This window comes from Arachis ipaensis, chromosome B09, assembly GCF_000816755.2.
Source record: "Arachis ipaensis cultivar K30076 chromosome B09, Araip1.1, whole genome shotgun sequence".
NCBI classification, from domain to species: Eukaryota; Viridiplantae; Streptophyta; class Magnoliopsida; order Fabales; family Fabaceae; genus Arachis; species Arachis ipaensis.
This window is the reverse complement of record NC_029793.2, coordinates 23,814,386-23,838,089: the sequence shown is the minus strand read 5'-3', so window position 1 is coordinate 23,838,089 and position 23,704 is coordinate 23,814,386. Positions and strand designations below refer to the sequence as shown.

General features: G+C 33.0%; 1 protein-coding gene across 1 annotated transcript; it reads right to left on the bottom strand.

Annotated features, from left to right (window-relative positions):
* Positions 5,585-9,004, bottom strand: LOC110267147. Its single transcript, XM_021112315.1, has 8 exons — positions 8,309-9,004; positions 8,037-8,070; positions 7,690-7,938; positions 7,201-7,290; positions 6,986-7,054; positions 6,793-6,884; positions 5,844-5,891; positions 5,585-5,730 (listed from the first exon to the last, which is right to left on the bottom strand). Exons 1-8 carry the CDS (start codon positions 8,803-8,805, stop codon positions 5,616-5,618), a joined length of 1,194 nt encoding a protein of 397 aa, XP_020967974.1. The 5' UTR covers positions 8,806-9,004; the 3' UTR covers positions 5,585-5,615.

Below are 23,704 nucleotides of genomic sequence, written 5' to 3'. Positions count from 1 at the left end.
AAAAGAAGAGAAATAAAAATATAGATTAAAAAGATAAGCGGTGAAAATTTAAAACTAAATAAAAAATGAAAAAAATATCTATATAATAATAATATTTTATTTGAATTATATTATTTTGTTAATTTTGTTTTCTGTAGAACAGAAAGATAGAACAAATAGAGAATGAGAGAAAAGAAAGAGAAAGATAAAGATGAAGAATGAGAATCAGAGTTTGTTAATTTTAGAAGAAAAAAATTTATTTAATTGTAATAAAAAATATTAGATGACATATTTTGATTTGTCAAATTACTAATATAAAATATAAATTATATATATAGTAAAAATAGTAGAGAGAAATAGAAAATGGAGAGAAGTAGATGAGAGAATTTAGAAAGGAAGTTTATTAATTTTGGAGAAAAATATTTTCTCTCAATTTTAATAAGAGAGTGTCATATGACACATTTGGTTATTAAATTAGATAGTGATATATGATACATAATATATGTATATTTCAATTTTAATATTTTAATTTTAATTTGAATACAATTAATTAAAGAATGTCACGTTGTTGTACATTTTGATTGTAAAATTCGTAATTAGTTATTGATAATGATAAAAGGAGATAGAGTGGTTGAAGGAATGAGAGAGATAGAAAAAGGAGAGAGAGGAGGGGAGAACTCTTTAATTTTAGAGGGAAAGATTTGATTTCAATTGTAACGAAAGAATGATATGTGGCACATTTTGGTTATAAATTAAAATTAATAGGAATGAGAGAAGAATTCTTTAATTTTGGAGGAAAAGATTTGATTTCAATTATAATGAGGGAGTGATATGTGGTATATTTTGGTTGTAAAATTAGTAAGAAAGAGGGGGAGAATTCTTTAATTTTGGAGGGAAAGATTTGATTTCAATTACAATGAGAAAGTGACATATGGCACATTTTGGTTATAAAATTAGTAATATATAATAGATATAATAGATAATAGATTAATTAATGAAAATATAGAGTAATACTACAAGATCAGCAAATATTATTATTTTTTATTAGCACTTGGTTGGTAATAATTTGTATCCATATTTACAAACGTTTTACACACAAAATATATATAATTTACATATATATTTTATTAAAATTTTGTACACAAAAATTAATAATATAATTTACACTCATATTTTTAAAATTTGTCCATATAAATTAATAAAATTTATTTATTAAAAATAATTTAATATTTGTACCGACCAAAACTACTAAAAATAATTGGCCTTGAAGAATTTTGATTAGTTATATTTAAATCAAAATATCACAAGAAAATTATAATATTTAATCTCGAGTAAGAATTCTTATAAATGTAACGAATGAAACTAGTTAATTGCGTGTTAGCGCAATCATCATAATTCTATTACAGAAAGGATACATATATCATGATACTACTAATGAGTGCCATATTTAATTAAGACAGTCCCACTAGATAACCAACAAAAATATCAACTAATTACAGTCATTTAGTATATGAACGGTAAAAGAAGTCTAAAAAAACTTAAATTAAAAATAATCGCAATCCTACTTAAAAAAACAATCACAAACTCTTTTCCTTCACATAGGTATCACCCACGTTAGAGCCCCTCCTCCCATATCACCTAGCCGACTGCATGCCTTCTTCTACCACCACCAGTTGTGGGTCCTTCATCGTGAACGACATATCACTCTCTGCCACCTTTAGTCGTGCGTGACATGACAAACGTGGTAACGAAAATCTCTTTTTGTTTCTTTTTCTTCTTCTTCTTCTTATGTTTTGAATGTTTTTTCTTTTTAGGTTTTGGATGATTCTTTTTAATAGTTTTAGATATTTTTCTTTCTTAATTTTTTGCATGTTTTTTTCTTATGTTTTGAAAAATAAAATCCAAAACTTAACAAAAAAAATCTAAAATAATAGAAAAAGAACATCCAAAATCTAACAAAAAATATTCAAACTCGTTGAAAAGAACATCCAAAATCTAACAAAAAATATCTAAAATTATTGTGTACAAAAACTTCCAAAGATTATCCTGAGAAGAAACGTGGAGGGAGAGCGACGCAAAGGAAAAGAAGAAGAAGAAGAAGAAGAAGCAGAAGAAGAAGAGACGTAGAGGGAGAGGAGAAGAGAGGTGAAGGAGGTGGGAGGGCTGATAAACCACTATTTTACGGTTTATTTTATACTAAATTGAGTGGATTTTATCCATTATTCTCACACTTATTCATAGAATTCGCATGTTTTACATTTTCCTTTCTAATTTTGTGCTATGATTGAAAACATGCTTCTTTGGCCTTAAATTTGCTAATTTTAATCCTCTCTTATTACCATTCGATGCCGTGATATATTTGTTAAGGGTTTTCAGGGTCTATAGGGTAGAAATGGCTTAGAGGATGGAAAGAAAGAATGCAAAAGTGGAAGGAATACAAGAAATTGAAGGAATTGCTAAGCTGTCAATCCTGACATCTTCGTACTAAATCGATCATAACTTGAGTTACAAAGATCCGAATGAGGCGGTTCTGGTAGCGTTGAAAAGCTAACATCCGGGGCTTCAAAATGATATGCAATTTTCCATAGTTGCCTTACAGTTAGGTGACGCGCACGCGTGTTATGACGCGTACGCGTGAGCGACACATACGCGTGACAAAGCGTCACATGCTGCACATATCAGAAAACGTTGGGCCAATTTCTGGGCTGTTTTTTGTCCAATTTCAAACCCGAAAATGAAGATTAGAGGCTGCAGAGTGGAGCAGAAGGGGAATCATTCAATCATTCATTCACTTTACACATTAGTTAGGTTTTAGATGTAGTTTTCTAGTGAGAGAGGCTCTCTCCTCTCTCTAGGTTTTAGGGCTTTAGATTTATTTCTTCTCAAAATTCAAGTTCAATGTTCCTTTAATTTAGTTTTCTCTACTTTTATTTGTTCTATCACTTTAGTTATCTACTTCTCACATTGATTCCTTTATTTTACTAATTTAGTTTATGAGTTCATGTGCTACTCTAAATTTTTATTAATGCAATTTATGTTGCACGTTCCTTATTGTTCAATTGCTTGTTATTGTTATTCCTTTGCAATTGGTTGTTTAGATTTTATTATCTCTTATTAATTTTCTATGCTTTTATTTTGTGCCTTCCAAGTGTTTGATAAAATGTTTGGTTGGATTTTAAATTAGAATTTTGTACTCTTAGCTTGGATTGATTAATTTGGAGACTCTTGAATTGTCAAAATCTTTTGTTGGTTGGTAATTGAAAGTTGCTAGTTGGCTTGAGTTTCACTAATTCTCGTCTTTGATTATGACTTATGAACTCAAGTTGATTTTGTTCACTTGACTTTCCTTCATTGTTAGAGGTTAACTAAGTGAAAGCAAAAGGCAATTACCATCACAATTGGGAAATGATAATGAGGATAGGAATTCCAATTCTCAATCCTTGCTAGGAGTTTTCTTAGTTTTAGTTTATTTTATTGCCATTTTACATTCCTTGTTCAACATTTAAAAAATCTAAAAAAAATATTTTTTTTCATAACCAATAATAAATACACTTTCCTGCAATTCCTTGAGAGATGACTCGAAGTTTGAATACTTCGATTTATTTTTATTGGATTTGTATTTGTGACAAACAAATTAAATTCGATTGAGGTTAATTTATCGATTTAAAACTATACTTTGCAATGCAATTTTATTGAGAAAATCTTTACCGACATTTTAACTGTGATATCATTATATTCTTTATCACAATTTTCTAGTGCCTCTTTATCTATGGCCATCTTCCTCTTGTTTTCAGTTCCAGTTTTGCCAGCGTGATTCTTTTCATTTTTAACAATGTCAGCAAAAGAATTATGCGCTCTCTCTTCCTTGATATTGTGTACCTCCATTGTTACGTGTTTTTTAATATGTAAATGACTATAGTATGTCTCTTATGGTCCAACTCTAAAAATGGGCCTAACCCTGGGTCAACCTAGGAGCACCTCGGTTAAGGGTATCTTGACCCATAAGAAAAGCTATATGGATTGCGTCCCTCGTAAATTCGGCATGTATCTCAAATAACTCCATCCTAATCTTTATCAAATTCATCCATTAAACACTAAACAAATACTGTTACATAACCCTAATAATTAAATGGTCGAGTAGTAATTCACTTGTATATTTAAATAAGTGTTGGAAAATTAATTTTTGGTCAATATCAGACTTTCAAATAGAGCTTAGATCCATGACAAATTAGTCTTGACCTATTGAGTTAGAGAATACTATAAACAACTAAAAAAAAATTAAATCTCTTAGATTATTACTAATTTGAGCGAAATAAAATTTCTTGCATATATCTCCACGAGCAATGCTAGAGGGTCAGCAACTTTTGTGATTAGTAGCCATCAAATAGCCATCAATGATGATTTAATGGTGTGAGATTGATGTGAGATTTCATCCGATTTCATCCAATGGCTCACCTTTCTCTGCTGGTTGCATGCTGGCCAACATTCAATAAAATTACTGGCCCCCTAGACTTTTCCTATCTCCACTATCTGATTTGAGGGGCACTGTCCAATAAAAGTTTCTGTCCCCTCTCATTTAGGTAGCATTTGTTTTGAGGTACTGAGATAGAGACTAGGTGACAGAGAGTCAATATTATGTTTGTTGATTCAGAGATTGGTATTAAAATTTATGTCTCTGTCCCCTAAAATTTCAGTATTTCAATACCTTCAAAAAGTAGAGACATAGGGGACTAAAATTTTTAGAGATGGAGACTGAAACTTTAATAACATTTTATACCTAAAATATCCTCATTTCAATTAATTAATTGTAATTTTACCTTTTGTACAAATTAAATTAGAGTTTCATTCTTATTTCAATTTCTATCTCCCACTTTATAATAAACAAAATACTGAAATTTATTTCAATTTCTGTCTCTTAGTCTCTATCTCTCAGTCTCAATCTTTCTGTCTCTGTCTCTCTACCAAATACTACCTAAAATTAACTCAAATAATCCTTGTTGAACAATGCCCAATGCTTTTTGAAACGATTTAGAAAGTAATTAAAATATTTTAAATCTGATTTTGCTTTTCTTAAGATAAGTTATATTTGCATGATCTTATTCATCACTTTTCATGTTTATTTTACTTTGATCCGCTTTTTTTTTGTGTTCATGGGTGTGTCTATGCTTAGTTTTAAGTAGATAGAATATTTTATAATTTGCACACTGTTGAGTAAGCAAATTAAATTTAAAAATTAAAATAGTATAGCTGAGAATAATAAATATAATCTTATTTCATTAGATGAGATATTAATTGTACAAATAAACAAAAATTCTATATGCACGTAAAAAATCAGTCACCAAATTAATTATTATATATAAATAAATATATTGTTCAATTTATTTTATATTTTAATATATACTTTATATAAATGATTAATTCGGTGACTGATTTTTAAGGTACAGATAACATATAACTATCATTATCTTCTATAACAAATCATATTTAACTAATTGATAGTTAAATCTTCTTTCATTGAAAGTTACTCACCATTCAAAAAATTATCTAGCAGTACTATTACAAATTCGTTCATGTACAAAACGAACTCAAAAGTTTTTCTTCTCATAATTTGTGAACTCTTATTTGTCTTCTATTCCCTATGACCTCAAAAATGCTTGAGGGAATAGCTTGCTGAGAATTGCGTATTTGGCTTTAACTATTAGTGAATACAATGCGTAGCAGGGGAAGTGAATTACTCCCAAACCGAGATACCTGTAAATTGAAAAAGTGGTGATATATATAATTTAGTTTTGGCTTTATTGAAAGCAAGAAAACAATAGAGAAGGCATATCTTTATGTAGATAGTTATTAATTAGTGTTATTACCAAAAGGGAGCCCATGGACTATTAAGCTCCAAAAATGGGTACGGCCACCTGTTGGAGGAAGAACAGAATCCTTACATATTGCAATGAATATAACAAATAAAGCTTTTAAATAATCATGCAAATAATATAAGATAAAATTCCTAATTACCACTTTTTTAGTTCTTATTCTCAAATTGTCATAATTTATTTATGCTACCATCTAATTTGACATGATATTAATTAGGTGATATAAATTCACATACAACTATTTTTATATAAAATTGGTAGCTAAATATTATTACACGATTTAACATATTTAATTAAATTATTATCTAATGATTTTAACTATAAACTTCACATAAAAATATCTGCACGTGAAATTTTTACATATTTGTTACTAATTTTTAGCTTATTTGTGTTAGTATTAGAAAAAAAATGATGATGAGGTATCAATAAATAATTTGAAAAAGACATCAAGATAATAACAAATTTAGAAAGAATGAACATTAAAAATTTTAGTTGAAGACAGAATTACAATTAGAGTTTGGTAGAAAGTAACCAGTTATACAACAGTTTGCTAGTTTAGTCACTAAACTCCGCAATTCTTCATAATTCAGTACTTTGATTATTTATAAGAAACATATTACTTTTAATTATTTTAACTCGTATATTGAATTAATATATACAGTTTTTCATCATCATTAGATATTGTGATTAAACTCACTATTACATTTCAATACATGAAGTAAAATCTACATCTACAAACATGGTTCAATATATGATAACAAACGCCCTTTTCTTTTTTTTGTCTTAAATCCTAAGTAATTCTAACTATCCGATGGCTGGAGTTATGAGTTATAGTTCCTAATCCTTTTGTTTGAGATCCCAATATTTTTTTTGTTAAAGTTGGGAATGTCCAAAAATACAAATAGGATTTAATTTCTGCATAAAAATAAAAATTATATCTTACCATGTAAAACCACATGCATGGATGATCCATTGGAAAATGATGTAGACACAGCTCCATAGCACAAAATATGCTATTCTAAAAAAAGGGAAGGGCTGAAATTAAGAAAATGCAGCATTACATAATATTAGAATCCATTGATTGGTTGTCAAATTGTTGTTAAATTAATTAAATCCTAACTTGTCTAATTACTTACAAGATTATTCAAAGCTGTATCCAAAAGGAGGAAAACTGCATTCATAGAATGCATGAGGGCCATTATTAACTGCCAAGATCAGGAAAGCAAAAAACGGTTACTATTTGGTTAATTACTTTTTGCCTAGAATCTAGAGTAGAATGAATCTGGTTAGAAATTGGATTTAGTGGACAAGAGTAACATTGAATTTGTAGGATGGTTATTATTACACTCACCATGTTTAGTTTGTAATGAGAAATTGACATGAGCGGAAAAATAAGACCCCAAAATACGATGTCTGTTAACATGACAGCTCCTGCAGCCGTCTGTTAAATACAGAATATCATTTTTGATATAAGAGAAAAACAATAAATATATAAATAGATAAAAATTAGAAAGATAAAAAGAATTTTCTTTGTTATTATTTATGTTTTGTTATTATATTTTTTTTGTGAAACTACACATATCTTAATTTTTTTATTATTATTTTGGACAAAGGACAATAAATTTTGTAACAATTTTTTTCCTTTTAACAAAAAGTATCTATTTTTAATCTATCACTAAATTTTATTACAAAAGTACTATAATTTTTTAAAAATTTAATTTAAATACATTAATAGTATAAAAAGTTTTACATGATAATCTCATTTGTTAAAAGGTTAGATTTCTTTGTAGATAGTACTCCCCAAAATTATCCCATAATTAAAAATGGAATTTTAACAAACCTGATAGGTAATTTGCACGACATAAACCCAGAATCCCGCTCCTTGTTTAAACTCATCTTTTACATTTCGATTTTTTTGAACCTGGAAGGAACCATTGGGTTCGGTCTCTTCGTAATAAGCAATAATAGTTTTTGTAGATATTCTCTCTTGTGATGTATTTCTTCCAAGAAACTCACTCATTTCTTCATGTTCAATGGGAGGCTTTTTACAAAATTGCCAGCATCCATACGCAGATGCTACGGTTCCCATCTAAATAAACCATTCACAAATCAAATGATAATTAATTAACAAGAAAAAGAGCTATAACAACATCTTAATTAACATTGTGGTGTATGTTATTGGCTTACCAAAAAATATATCATGACCAAAGTGAAAGTCCACCTGCAAATAATTTTTTCCAAAAAAGAAAAATGTTCAATGGTGAGTTCGACGCTCAAAAGAAGCAAGAATCATATGCATCCAATAAGTAGCAGAAGATTAAAGAAAAAAATGATATATTAAAAAAGGGAAAAGAAATTCAAGAGGCAAAAGAAAGAAAATAGTTTCATGTTTTGCCTCTCAGAAACAACGAATGAATTTAGAAATTAGTTTGTAATATGATGAAAATTATATAACATACTCTGTGTAGTAAAAAAAGATGGATGCATCGTAATCAAGAACATCCATGGACACCAACACAGCCATGATGAGAAGCGAGGAGAAACGCGTAAAGAGAAGACACAATGGGTGCACTCCTTTCCAACAACTTGTCCATAGCTGAGACATCCCTTCATTTTTATTGTTATTATTATTATTTATCTTTTTATTATTCCCTCGAGAAGTTGTCATCACCAAAACATTCTCGTCATCATCGTCGTCAAGATTTATTACTTCAAAATCGCCACTTTTGTTGTTGTTCTTGTTCTTGTTATTGGTATTGTTGTTATTCTTGCATGCCCCTGCCCCTGAAGAAGCTTCCTTCATCCATAATACCCATATGGAGGAAATTATGGTCACACCAACCATGCCAAAAACCGCAAAATCATACCACTCTATTCCAAACTCCTTCAAATGATTCTGATTAATGTCTTTGTAATGCCTAGAATCGTACATATTAATTGAGGTTTCATTATTCATTTGTGGTAGCTTGTGAGGGTTTTAATTTGTGGTTTTTTTTTTCCCCTCAGAATGGGCCAGGGGGAAGGGACTAGTTTTGAATTTTGAGTTTGAATACCAAGTTTGCAGACACTAATGATTAATTAATGTTCACGGTTTTGGCTGGATTTCGTTGGTGAAATCCAATTTTGGTTTAGTGCAAGGAGCAGAGCAATTTTAATTTGGATGTAACGATAAAAGTTTAGGACATACATGTTCAAAAATAAAAATAAATAAATTAGGACATACAGACTTTACAAGATTATGATTTGTGGCTCTGGTTAGTGACACGTCAAAGGACACACACTACAATTTTAAGAAAATAATAATTATAAAAAGCAACATTTCTTCAACACTGTTGTCGGTTACTAAATTATATTCGACGATGTCCTGGCCTTAACCAAATTTATATTACGAAACCATTGGTTGCTTAAATAGAAGTGTAGTTTTTGGTTCAGTAATTTGTATTAGATTTTAATTTTATATTATTCAAGTATGTGATTTATTAGGAAGTATATATTTTACTTTTTATGGAATTATTATATATAAACTTACATTTTGAACTTTATAATATGAAACTATGAAAGTAAAGAATGCAAAGCTGAAATTACAATATAGTCATTTATTTTATTTTGGTACATCAATCTCATGATAGCACATTGCACTTTTTAATTTCAATATGATAATTAATGAGGTATGTTATACAAAAATAATGTAATTTCGTTATTTATGTAAATATAGATGACCTAAAATTTTGTTAAAGACAAATTCTACCATGCCAAAAATAAAAAAAACCTATATTCCAAAAATTATTAACTTAGAAAACGCCTTCAACAATTTCTATTTTTCTCCATGTAAATTTTTCATAATTCTTATTTTTGGAACTTCAACCAACTATATTAAAACTTTTTAACCGATTGATTGCACATTTGAAAGTGAACTTAATTTGAGATTTCAAGTTCTTCAAGAAATGTTTTTTTTTTTGGAATCTTATTATCTTTAGATTATTGGTCAATTGGACCATGATGACGTCGCCGTAATCTCAAGATTACCAGCACGAGGGACTACCAGAGCTGCAGACCATCGACATCAAATGTGTAAATAATTATTTCTGATAATAAAAAATTATTCATAAAAGATTGAGGCGCTAATAATATAGATTGTAACTAATTTAAATTAACTTTTTAACCATAAAAGATTTGTCACGTTTGACATTTTTAATCAAACATCAATTTTTTAAATTTACTGTTAGTTTAGTTTTTTACGTGGCTGTTTATTATTCAATATGTCATTATTTTATTTTAATTTAATAATAAAATACTACTTTACTAAACTAATCACTCATCAGAGTCTCTTGGTATCAAATTGAAACACCAAGGGTTTCGCGCGCAGAGTAAAGGTTCTTCATCAATGATGATGTCGATTCTCCTCTAATCTAACGGACGTCGTCGCTCTTCACTGGCGTTTATCACTTGTGAGTGTCGCCGTCGTAGAGATCCTCTATTTCGTGCATTCAGAGCTTGTACGTTCCCGTCTCAATCGTCGTTTTCGCGTTAACGTGCCCTCAAAATACTTGTCATCACCTTCCCATCGTTACCCTCGTTGCCTGTGTTTCGGTTGGTGCCTGCTTCTACTCTTTCTTTTTTTTATTGTTGTTTTTGTTTTTTAAGTTAGGGCAAATGCTACCATTATAGAATTCACAATTTACTAATGATTTTCTTTGAAAATGTTATAAAGATTTCACTAATTAGGTTATTGATTGTTGGTGATTACTGATTAAGTTCTTAATTTTAATACTTTATTCATTGTTAATTTAGTAATATTTATTTGTTGTTAATTCCTAACTTGAATGTTCTTGATTGATTGCTGTTAGTTTAAGAAGACTCACTACATTTTACTTTCCTCTATACGTAATGGTGGCCAGCAAAACCTGAGGGTAGGGTAGTTTTATGGGTTGGCATAGCTACGAATATAATTGAAGTATTGAATGGAACTGAATTATTTGTATATATAGTTTATATTGTATTCACTTGAAACAATTTTCAAGCATGGTTATGATTTATGCACTGTGAGGATTATATATACTATAGGAATAGTAACTTAATTTTTAGAGTAGAAATTTCTTCAATTTCAATTTCTCATGCTGTTTGATGCAGCCAAGACATCATTGGTCCACACTCACCACTCTCCATTCATCATCCTTGCTTTCGGTTGTCTCATTTCAATATTGCAGCTTCTTCTAAAACCATATCTTTTATTTATGTGCTTGCGATTATGAATATCTTAGATATATAAGATAGTTCCATTAGTAACCCAAGAAATTTTAACAAATTTATATTTTACTAGATATTATATACATTTAGCATATAAGATTAATTATTTTAACAACTAGATATAAACCATGATGACTGATTGCATTGGCTTTAATGCCAATGCTTAGCAACATAATACTTCCCACTTCAGCTTCTTATTTTTTCTTTGTTCGTTTTAAATGCACATACTTTTCATATTATAGGAGTATTAACTTGAAATGTCTTATTCCTAATAATCTTTATTATGATAGCGATTATGTTTGTTGAAGTTCTTTTCTTGGTATAAATTTGCATGTTAATTATTTTATTTTATTTTCTTTTAATTGAATATTTGGTTTAAGTTTTTTAGCAATTAGTCATGTTAATTCTAGTATGAGTTTTAATATTGTGTCATATTTAGGTAGATGGCAGCAACAACTCATATAACTCTATTCATACACTACGGTGGAAGGTTTGTAAGATAAAGTGATGAAAATGTGGAATATGTTGGAGGTGATATTAACGAAGTTAGAAGGGTTAATGTTGACACATTAAACAACTTTTTCATCAAGGGTCTCCTAAGGAATATTGGATATACTCTTGTGAATGAGTGTTATTGGCTGAGACCCGGTTAGGAGCTTAAAAATGGGTTGAAGTTACTGAAGACTGACATTGATATAGTTGAGATGTATGAAGCTGCTATAAATCATAATAGGCGAATGGATGTATTTACTGAGCATCCAATTAGTCTTCTTGTACTAGCCGAAGATGATGAAGTGCATTTAAGTGAAGATGATGTTGTTGTTGTGGAGGTTAGGAATACCATTGCAGAGGAGATGAATAGCAAAGTGGAAAGAAAAACTGAGGAGAGCGGACAAGTTAAGAATGTGGCCCAAGTTACAGTGAACAAAAAATCTCACTTCAAACCCACTATATCTCACTCTCACAGCCCATTAAATCTCACTCCCAGCACACTGAGTCTCACTCCCATCCCACTAAATCTCACTCCCAGCCTATTAAACTTCAATCCTAACCAATTAAATCTCACTCCTAGTCCACTGAAAATCACTCCCAGTCCATTAGGTCATTCTCTCACCCTAACCCAAACTCTGAAGAATCCACTGCAGCACACACCCAAATATCATCCCCACTAGAAGGCAAAACTTCCTCGCTCCATATACCTCCCAGCAGTGAACCAAGCTCAAGCAAAACTCCTGACCCGAAAACTCAGCAAGAAACAAATACATTCAATGGGACGAATGAGCTACTCACACAATATGTGCCTGAACCAATAGTTGAACAGCAACACCAAGCAGGGTCCGTCTCAGGTTTAGCCTCAGTTCCTCAAGCCCCAATCTTAGGATGGAACAAAGAGTACTCCAACTGAAGAAGTGGGTAAGAGCAAGAGAAAAGCAGAAATGTTAGAAGGCTTACTCCTACAAGTCAAATATTCATTCAAAATCCGAATCCAACAAAAGCTCCATGCATTTTCTTGCCTATTGATGAAGAAGAATATTCATCAGATGATCTTGGATATCACTACTAGGGGTGGCAAGCGGGGAAGCCCGCCCTTTGGCGGGCTGGCCGGCCCCACCTCGCATAGTGAGGCGGTCCCATCCCAGCCCGCCACAATTATAAACTAAGTTTTCATCCAAAATATAATTATAAATATTGTTCCCAAAGTAAAATAAACATAATCCAAAACATAATTATAAATATTGTCTCTAAAACAAAATAAACATAATCCAAAACACTCAATTTTCATCTTCATTCTCTTGTAAGTTGGGTTGGGGGAAGTTGGATTTTGGCAAAAAAAATTGTAAAAATACCCCTTGCCAAAAAAATACTAAGCCCGGCGGGGAAGCCCGCCCCGCCCCGCCAAAGTCCGCGATTTAAGCGGTGCGGGTTAAGCAGGCTTTTGCTATTTGGCGGTCCCAATTTTTCAGCCCAGTCCACCTTTTTTGGCAGGTTACGCGGGCCTGCCCGGCGGGTTTAGGCTCGTTTGCCACCCCTAATCACTACTATGAATCTGAATGTTGCGACAGCATATGCAGTGATGAAAAAGATGCACAACCAGCAACATACCCACAAGGAAATACAGATCCTCCAGTTCAACAAGTGCATTTGGCTGTCAGGATGGAGTTTGAAAGCATGGCATTATTCAAGAAAGCAGTAAAAAAGTACAATATCACTATTGGACGGAACATTTTCTTCCCCCGAGTTGATCCAAAGCGATCAAAAGCCATATGTTATGACGAGAATTGCCCATGGCAGATTTATTATGCACGAAGAACTCATCTCTTAAGCTATCAAGTGAAGACCTTTGTTGATAAACACACTTGTGCAAGAGACAACAAGTGCAAATCAGCTGATAGAAAGTGAGTAGTGGATGAATTAGAGGAGAAGATGAGAACTCATCCATCATTGACAGTGAAAGAGGCTGATCAATTCTTCATAGAAGAGTATGATATAAATGTAAATGAGAGAAAGATCTACCAGTGTATAGTCAAAGCCAGGGAGATAATTGAGGGCTCGGAGAAGGCACAATATTCATTACTTCGAGACTACGGAGATGAGATTTTAAAGTGTAATCCTGGTTCAACTGTCATTATTGAGACAACGTCGATGCCTGATTCAGACAACCTTTTTAAGAGAATATATATTTGTCTTCATGCTTGCAAGAAGGCTTTCTTGGGTAGATGTCGACCATTTATCTGCTTGGATGGGATATTTCTTAAAAGGTATTACGGGGGGCAGCAGTTGACGGCAATCGGGCAAGATGCTAATAACCACATCTACCTGATAGCATATGCAATTGTTACTACAGAAACAAAAGACAGCTGGAAATGGTTTATTCAGCTGTTACAAGAGGATCTTGGTGATGGTACGTCACATGGATTTAGTTTCATGAGTGATCAACAAAAAGTAACATGTGCATTTATTAGCTGTTGAGAGTGATTATCCCATTTCAATAAATTTAGAATGAATTAATAATTTTCTAGCTCCTAAAGGTGTTGCATTTCGTAACTGTGATTAGCCTCTTTGACATTAACGTGATTATCATAAAGTGCTTTTTATTTATTAGAAAATTACACATAATTATAAACCTTATTACCTGTTTAGCATCACACATTCTCTAATAATCATGTATGCATGCACGGTGTAATTGACTCTTATGCCATCATTTAACCATTAACACGATTAATTGAAAATAAAAAATATTTTCTAATATTTACACATAATTTTCTGGGACAACATTTAATCCAATAAGGATATGCCATCAATAACCATTCAATTGAGAGTACACTAATGGTAGAACTGATAATTTCTTAACTTGAAAAAAAAAAGAACTGAAATTTGATAACCTCAAGAAAAGTGTAAATAAGTAAGCTTATTGAAATGGACAAGACTTGATAAATTGTAACATATTTATATGCGTTATATGCTTGATCTGAAACTTGGTGATGAATAGCAATAAGATATTTATATAATTTTTAAGATTGTATGATTTTTTGGTGTTGTGTAGCTGTAACATATTTATATGATTGTATTGTATGTTGGTATTATAATGTATAGTTGTAACATATTTGAGTTGTGCGGGGTATTGTAGGGTCTTATTCCTACTCTACAGAAAGTTATGCCAGGATCACATCATAGATTTTGTTCTAGGCACATATGGAAGAATTTTGCTAAGAAATGGAATGGTCTTGACTTCAAAGGAGCATTGTTCAACTGTGCAAAAACCATGGCTCCCAGGAATTCAATGCTGCCATGGACAGAGTTAAGAGGATGAACCCTCACGCATGTGAATATCTTAGGCAAATTGAACCTTGTCAATGGAGTCAATCACATTTTAGCGAGTGACTGATGCGTGAGCATCTTGTACCCTTTTTCTTAGAATTTTTAGTTGTTTTTAGTTAGATTTTATTTAGTTTTACTTAATTTTAGTGCAAAAATTCTTTTTGAATGCTACTTTGAGTTGTTTTAGTGTTTTTATGATTTCAGGTGAAATTCGGAGCAATTTGGCGAAATTTGGAGTTAAAAATAAAAAAGCTGGCAGCACCCTCCCTGGGCGCTCGGGAGTTTAGCGCCAACAAGGGATCAGAACTAGAGGTGCATAGCTCCCCTTAGGGCGTTAAATGCCCAAAATGGCGTTTAACACCAGCAGCTGGCCGAATTTACCCTCGTTTTGGCATCTCAAGTGGATTTAGCATTTATTAGTTATATTTTATTTTCTTTTTGTAATTTTTATTTAAAAACAATACCTTTTAGTTTTAGGATTTATTTTTTTAATTTACTTTCCGTATCAAATTAGGTTAGTATAAAAGGGAAAAGATCTTCTGTATTCGGATCTTCTCCCTTCCGCACTTTTTCAGAACCATGGAATGAATCATGCATTGTTAAAATAGTTGGTAAGAACTTTTAATCCGGAAAGATAAACATCTCCAAAGCCTTAACTGTTTTCTCATACTATTTTCACACCAAACTCTTATTTGCTTTCTTTATTCACTTGTTTATTGTTTTATGCATTATTCAACCATCAAAACCCCTTTTCTATTCACCTAACTAAGTCCAAATGGATAGCCATTGTTGCTCAGTTAGACAATTCTCGTGCGATCGACCCTCACTCATCTGAGATATTACTTGGATGACCTGGTGCACTTACCGGTGAAGCTGTGCGAAATTCTAATTTGCGCACCAAGTTTTTGGCGTTGTTGCCGGGGATTGTTTGTGATTGACAACTACTAGTTGTCTAGTTGCTTAGATTAGGTATTTTTCTTTGTTTTGTTCTTATTTTTTGTTTTGGTTTTCAACTTTTAGTTTTGGTTATTTTTCTCTAACTTGTCATATTAAGTTTGGTGTTCCTTTATATATCTCTTAATTTCATTTATTTATTGAACCTTTAATTTTTGAATTGATTCTTGTTTAGTTTGTAGTAATTTCAGAAATTAAGTTTGGTGTCCCCATAGTGATTTCTCCTTTAAAAATTTTCAAAATCATTAGCGTTAGTGTTTGTTTACTTTACAAATTAGTAGCTTAATTTCTCTTATTTATTTTCAAAAATTGTGGTTCATTTCCAGTTCTACTTTATTTTAATTCTGTTACACAGGATACCTCACAGGGGACTCTGTGCACTCTGACGTAGAGATCCCCATTTCTTTTTGTTTTCTGTTTGTGTGTGCAGGAACAGGGAGAGTCCACTATGGATCCGAATGTAAATTCACAACTTAGAAGAACCTTGGGCTCCTACACAGCGCCTACTCTAGATTTCTATGGAAGGAGTATCAGTATACCTCCTATTGGAGTAGATGATTTCGAGCTCAACCCACAACTGATCATCCTAGTGCAACAAAATTGCCAGGTTCATGGACCTCCACACGAAGATCCTAACATGTTCATATCTAACTTCCTGAGGATCTGTGACACTATAAAAACCAATGGAGTGGACCCTGATGTGTATAAGCTAATGCTCTTCCTATTTGCTGTGAGGGATTGAGCAAGGGAATGGCTTGATGCTCAACCCAAGGTGAGCTTGAACACCTGGAATAAAGTGGCCAATAAGTTTTTGAATAAGTTTTTCCCCCGCAGAGTTTGACTAAGCTGAGGACAGATGTTCAAACCTTTAGGCAGGGAGAGAGCGAGTCCCTCTATGATGCTTGGGAGAGGTACAAGCTACTGCTCAGGAAATTCCCTCCTGATATGTTCTCAGATTGGATCAGGGTACACATCTTCTACGAAGGACTCTCTGATATGGCCAGGATGTCTTTGGATAATTTTGCGGCTGGCTCTTTACACATGAAGAAGACACCTGAGGAAGCCAATGAACTCATTGAGATGATTGCTTATAACCAGTACTTATACTCATCTGAGAGGACTTCAGTGAGGAAATAAGTTTTGAAAGTGGATACTGCAGATGCAATTCTTACTCAAAACAAACTCATGGTTCAACAGATGAGTCTTCTCACCCAACAATTGAATAGCATGCAGAGCTCAGTGGCAAAAATTCAGAGCGGCGTTCCTTATGATATGAATGATGGCTCCCCTCAAGGTGAAACTTACAACTATGATCAGTATGTACCTGAAAAGGTCAATTACATGGAAAGTTCCTCCAGAAGTCCTAATGATGTTCCTTACTCTCAAAACTTTAACCATGGATGGAGGAACCACCAGAACTATGGATTGAGAGAGCAACCTCAGAGTATCCTTGACTTGGCATTCATTGTTGCAGAACTCGCAAAAAGCTAACAAAGCTTTATACAGGAAACCCGAGCCATCGCCAGGGACATCAAGATGCAATTAAACCAGAAGGAAGTCGGAGTATTCTAAAATTTAGGAACAGATTAGAACCAGGGGTTGGAAAGTTCTGGCCAACCCTGTAACTAAAGTCGGAGTTCTGAAGGTCAGAGAGTTCTATGCAAATCTATGGATGAGTGACAAGCACAGAAATAAGCATCCTGAGTTCAAGACTTGGCGCACCATGGTCCAAGGGAAGATCCTACAGTTTGGAATGGGAAGAGTGAGGGAGATACTTCAGCTACCTCCATCTAGAGATAACCCTCACTCCTACAATAAGAGAGTTATGGCTGATCAGAGGGTTAATCAAGTTCTCAAGGATATATGCTTACCCGGAGCACAGTGGAGGAAGGATGCCAAGGGCCAGCCATACCAGCTGAGGAGGAATGATCTGAAGCCAGTTGCTAGAGGATGGCTGGAGTTTATTCAACGTTCCATCCTCCCCACTAGTAACCAATCTGAAGTTACTGTGAGGCGAGCTGTGATGATCCACTGTATTATGCTTGGCAATGAGGTGGAAGTTCATCAGGTGATCCCTTTGGAGATATACAGCATTGCAGCAAAGACCTCCACCCTCTCCAGATTAGCCTTCCCTCACCTCATCTCCCGCTTATGTGAGGCGGCCAATGTCCAGATTGATAGAGATATGCTTATTGCAGTGGATAATCCAATCACTAAGAAGAGCATGGAATGTACTTGAAAACTTGGGCAAGCACCACTTCAGAGGCCAGTTCCCCTTCCTCAGAAGAAGCAGCCTGAATGGCCTCAAGGACAAGATCTCCCTCTGCACGAGTATTGGACTCAGCTGGCAGTATCCATTAGACAATTGATATCCACTATGGATCAGTTGAAACAGGAGCACAAAAGCCAATCCACCATGCTGCATAAGCTGACAGAAGAACAACAGAAGCAGGGGTGTGAATTGGAAGAGTTAAAGCGCCAGAAGGGACTCCCCAAATGGAGCAGCAGCCACCATAACTGAGGTGGTTGAGTTTCACTATCCTTTCCCTTATATTATTTCTATTCTCTAGTATTTTATTTATTTTCTATTTTCTATTCTGAGCTACATGATCACTAGTAGGATTTTCTTGCTTTCAGGTTAAGTTGTTATTTTAATACTTTATGTTTACCTTTTGAAAGATGTCTCATGTATTGCTCACTGAGCTTAATTAAAAATTTTAAAAGAAAAGAAATAATAAAATGTATAAACCCCGTAAAATTAGCAAATAATTAATCAATAAATTTATTTTTAATAAAAGGAATTAGAAACTTTGATGTAGAGGCACTATCTCTATCCTGAATGTATGAATTAACTGTGCACATTTGATATTGGAGTTGAGATTATTGGTTCTTGAGAAATAGGAACTTAGAGAAGTATTATTGATTCTCTAAAATAAGAAAAAGATTGATTCTTAAAGCAAAACAAACAGAAAAAAATTAATAAAAATAAAATCAAAAGAAAAAGGTCAAAGACTTTGAGTATCAATGATTAGGAGGGTCAAAACTGATCTAAAGCTCAAAAGAGTGTTTTCCCTAACCATATGCTTATAGCATGAAGGTGTCAAGTAACCCTTGAGACTGAACACTTAAGATTGTGATCCATTGCTGTTACAGAGTATGCCTAAGGTTCTGAGCACCACTGTTTGGGAGAAAAAGAAAGAAAATTAGAACTCAAAGAGTTTCCCACTTAAGTGCTTGTGGTGTTCTTGTATCAAGTTAAGCTTGAAAACAAAACACTTAGAGTCACGGCTAGGCTCAAGGTGCAAAGCATCAAAAAAAGGAGTTGTGCTCAAGAATCAATTAGAGTCTAAAGAAGAGAATCTATAATATCATCTGAGTTCTAGTTCTGAAGGATACTAATATTTCTAAGTTTCAAAGGATAATGAGATGCCGAAACTATTTAGAATTAGAGTATCACAAGCCCTATTCAGTAACTAGACCTGAGCTTAAACGATAACTCAAGTCTCAGACATTTTCTCTTCTTGGTCCTATATTATTTTGGTCGTTTGAAGACAAGCAACAGTTTAAGTCTGGTGTTGTGATGCGTGAGCATCTTATACCCTTTTTCTTAGTATTTTCTAGCTGTTTTTAGTTAGATTTTATTTATTTTTACTTAATTTTAGTGCAAAAAATCCCTTTTGGATGCTACTTTGAGTTGTTTTAATATTTTTATGATTTCAGGTGAAATTCGAAACAATTTGGCAGAGTTTGGAGCTGAAAAGGAAAAAGCTGGCAGCACCCTCCCTGGGCGTTAAACGCCCAACTGGTGTTTAGCACCAGCAAGGGATCAGGACCAGAGGCGCACAGCTCCCTTTAGGGCGTTAAATGCCCAAAATGGCATTTAACACCAGCAGCTGACCGAATTTACCCTCTCTTTGGCATCTCAAGTGGATTTATCATTTATTAGTTATATTTTTTTGTAATTTTTGTTTAAAAACAATACCTTTTAATTTTAGGATTTATTATTTTAATTTACTTTCAGTATCAAATTAGGTTAGTATAGAAGGGAAAAGATCTTCTGTATTCGGATCTTCTCCCTTCCGCACATTTTCAGAATCCTAGTTTCTCTGTAAGTCATGAGCAACTAAACCTCTCAGTTAAGGTTAGGAGCTCTGTTTATTTCTATGGATTAGAACTATTATTCTTCTATTTTAATTAATGTCTTAATTCAATTCTAAGGATTATTTTCGTTTTTAATCTTATGAATTTGGGTGGAACGAGAGTGTGACCCTTATTCTACTTGTGTTCTTGTGATTCTCCAGAGAGATATCTCGCTTGAACTACAGCTTGAAAATAAATTCCTCCTAAATTGCTAATTACATGAACTAATTGGGATATGTGACATATAATCCTGTTAGCTTTGGGTAATTAGGGTTTTTGTGGCCATAAACTAGTTTTTGAACTTAACCATCTAATCGGAATTAAGTGACCACGAGAGTGGCGGTTAATGAATGTTAAAGGAGGCTAAATCATTAAGAGATTAGGGTTTAGACATTTACGGTTTGCCATGAAATGAATCATGCATTGTTAAAATAGTTGGTAAGAACTTTTAATCCGGAAAGATAAACATCTCCGAATCCTTAACTGTTTTCACACCAAACCCTTATTTGCTTTCTTTATTCACTTGTTTATTGTTTTATGCGTTATTCAACCATCAAAACCCCTTTTCTATTCGCCTAACTAAGTCCAACTGGATAGCCATTGTTGCTCAGTCCGATAATCCTTGTGGGATCGACCCTCACTCACCTGCGGTATTTGTTGGATGATCCGGTGCACTTGCTGGTTAAGCTGTGCGAAATCTTAATTCGCGCATCAGTGGCCGAAGAGCAATAACATCACAAACAATAATGTCAAGGTGTTCAACAATTGCATAAAAAAGATGAGGGAAAAGCCAATTTTCACCATGCTAGAAGAGATTAGATGTTACATTATGCGCATCTTGGCCAGGAACAAGAATGCACTGGTAGGGTATATGGGCAGGATTACTCCGGTTCAGTAGAGTAGATTGGAAGTCGAGAAGAGGTATAGCAATCGTTGGAGGCCTTTCCCAACGGGTGATTTAGCTGGTAATATATTTGAGGTTTAATGCTTGCCGATTAAGGTCAGCGTAGACTTGGGCAAGAAAACTTGTAGCTGCAGATTTTGGCAATTAAATGGTCTTCCCTGTCGACATGCTTGTGCTGCTCTAGCATATCAGAATAAAATACCCGAGAAATACGCGAACAATTGACTCACTGTTGGAGCATACAACAAAACATATGAGTTCCTAGTTCAACATATTCCTAGGAAAGAGTTTTGAGAAATGCATGGCTGTGCAAACCTTTTGCCTCTAACATACAAGAGGCCGAGCGAAAGACCAACAGAGAAGAGAAACAAATGGAGTGATGCACCAGAGCCACAACTAGATCCTCAAAGAGTCAAGCGAAAATATGGACAAATAATTTGCAAATATTGTCTTATTGTATGATTGTTTACAATTAATGTCATTTCTATACCATGTTATATTTGTATCCTCACTTGTTTCTTGCTTCTTCAGGCCGAACATAATAGTAAAACATGTCAAAAAAAGAAAGACGATATGGCTGTAGCCGAAGAAGTAGGACCAGCAATAGCCCCAGATGTAGCACCGACAGCAGATGCAGCACTGGCAGTACCAATCGCACCTTTGCAGCGCCATCTATGGTGATTCTGATAATTCCATAGTTATAACTATTAATGTAATTATTTTCTCGTAGTTTTTAATTGTTAATGCAATTATTTTCTCTTTAAGCAGGTGATACCAAAGTCCAAACCCTGCTTCACTTATTCCTCCTCAAGCCAACTAACCTCCAATTCAACCGGCACCTATAAGATCACCACCAATCAGACTTTTAATGTAGAATATGCCCTTCAATAGCAAGAGGCCAACCAAAAGGAAGAATACCAAGAGGCCTCCTCCAACTCTGTTCAACAACATGAGACCTCCTTCAATAAGCAACCCCTCAAGTAGGCCTATTATTAGCCAAGAAACCATGCATGGTGCTAGTGCTGGAACATCTACTAGATTCATGAAATTTATGTCGACTCCAAGACGTGGAGCACCAACAACTAGACTCTCTAGTGGTAGTAGCAATTCCACACCTAGTTAGGACCTAAGATTGATTGGATTAAAGAACTTTTGTTGTAGTGTTTAGATATGGCTGTTACATAGACTATGTGCACTTCAATCTTTTTGGGAACTTAGTTATAGTGTTTTGGTTTAGGGTTACATTGACCATGGTTTGTTTTGTTATTTAATTCTCATCAAACAACTATGATGAATTAGTATGAACTTATATGTCTACTATGTTAATGGGAGATGATTACATATTTGGCTTTGTCCCACATTGATTTGGTTCAAAAATTTTTGTTTAGTAATTATCACCATTCATATATATTGCTATGTCAAAGTTAGATTAGAGTTTGTGATTTGAAATATAAGCAGCTATGTCGAATTTTGAATATCTAAAAGTTATTTTTGTCAAATTTTCATTCATTCGGCTCACAAATTTTTATTAACTGTTAATTGTCACAACTCATATATTGTTATGTCAAAGTTAAATCAGCGTTTGTGATCTGAAATATAACTTAACTATGTTAAATTTCGAATTTTTAAGTGGTTACTTTTGTCAAATTCTCAATTTTTCGTAGTTGGATATGTCAACACATATATACTTTTTAGGTTACTTTTGTCAAAAAATATTTTGAACAACCAGGAACTGGCTCAACGCCACATTCTCCTTTCATTTCAATTCAACATCAACCCAGGAAAAGAACATGATCAAATCAAACCTCAATTATACATTGTAAATGCTAGAAACATGATTGAAAAGAAGCACAACACAAGTCCTATAACAATTGACAAAATCTATATCCTAATTTCTATAATTTCTCCCTTTTTCCTATCTTCATAACTACTTTCATAATAAACACAGAAGAAGAAGCATGATAAACACAGTCTTGTCATAATTGCAGAAGAAGAAGAAGAAGAAAAAGAAAAAACATGATAGCTATCATAATAAGGGGATGCTCCCATAAAGACACAGAAAACGTATTTTTTAAAGATATTTTTTAATAATTAAAATTTAACACATATAATCACTTAAATTATGTTATTTTTGTTAAAATTAGGTCAGACAAATTAATTTAATCGAAAAATAGTGAATCAAATTTTGAATCCGTCTAAATTAATATTATTTTTTATAAAAAAAATGACTACAATACCCCTATTATATAAAATGACTAAAATACTTTTATTATATATATTAATTTTGAGAATTCTAAATTCTATCCCTTTTCTTCTCTATCGTTATAGAGTTAGAATTTAAAGTTTTTAAAATTAATATATATGATAAAGATTTTACTAAACTGATTTGTCCAGTCTAATTTTAATAAAAATAATACAATTTAATTGATTATATATGTTAAATTTTAATTTTTAAAAAAACATCTTTAAAAAAAGACGTTTTTGAGATATTTATCCAAGTGGCTCCCTCATAATAAATCCATATTCTACTTTCATAACTACATTCTCAACCTTTCATAACTAGGGTTTCAGGTTTTCGAAGAACTCACACACTTATAAAGAAGAAGCACATAAGGTCATTATGGTAAAGTTAGTAAATAATGCCACGATGAAAAGTTAAGCTGAAAGGGTACTTGCCACGTAAGAAGCCAAACTAACGACAAATTTAAAAAATTGACCTTTGGTTAAAAATGTCAAACTGAGCAAATATTTCATAGTTATAAAATTAATTTAAATTAATGATAATTAATAT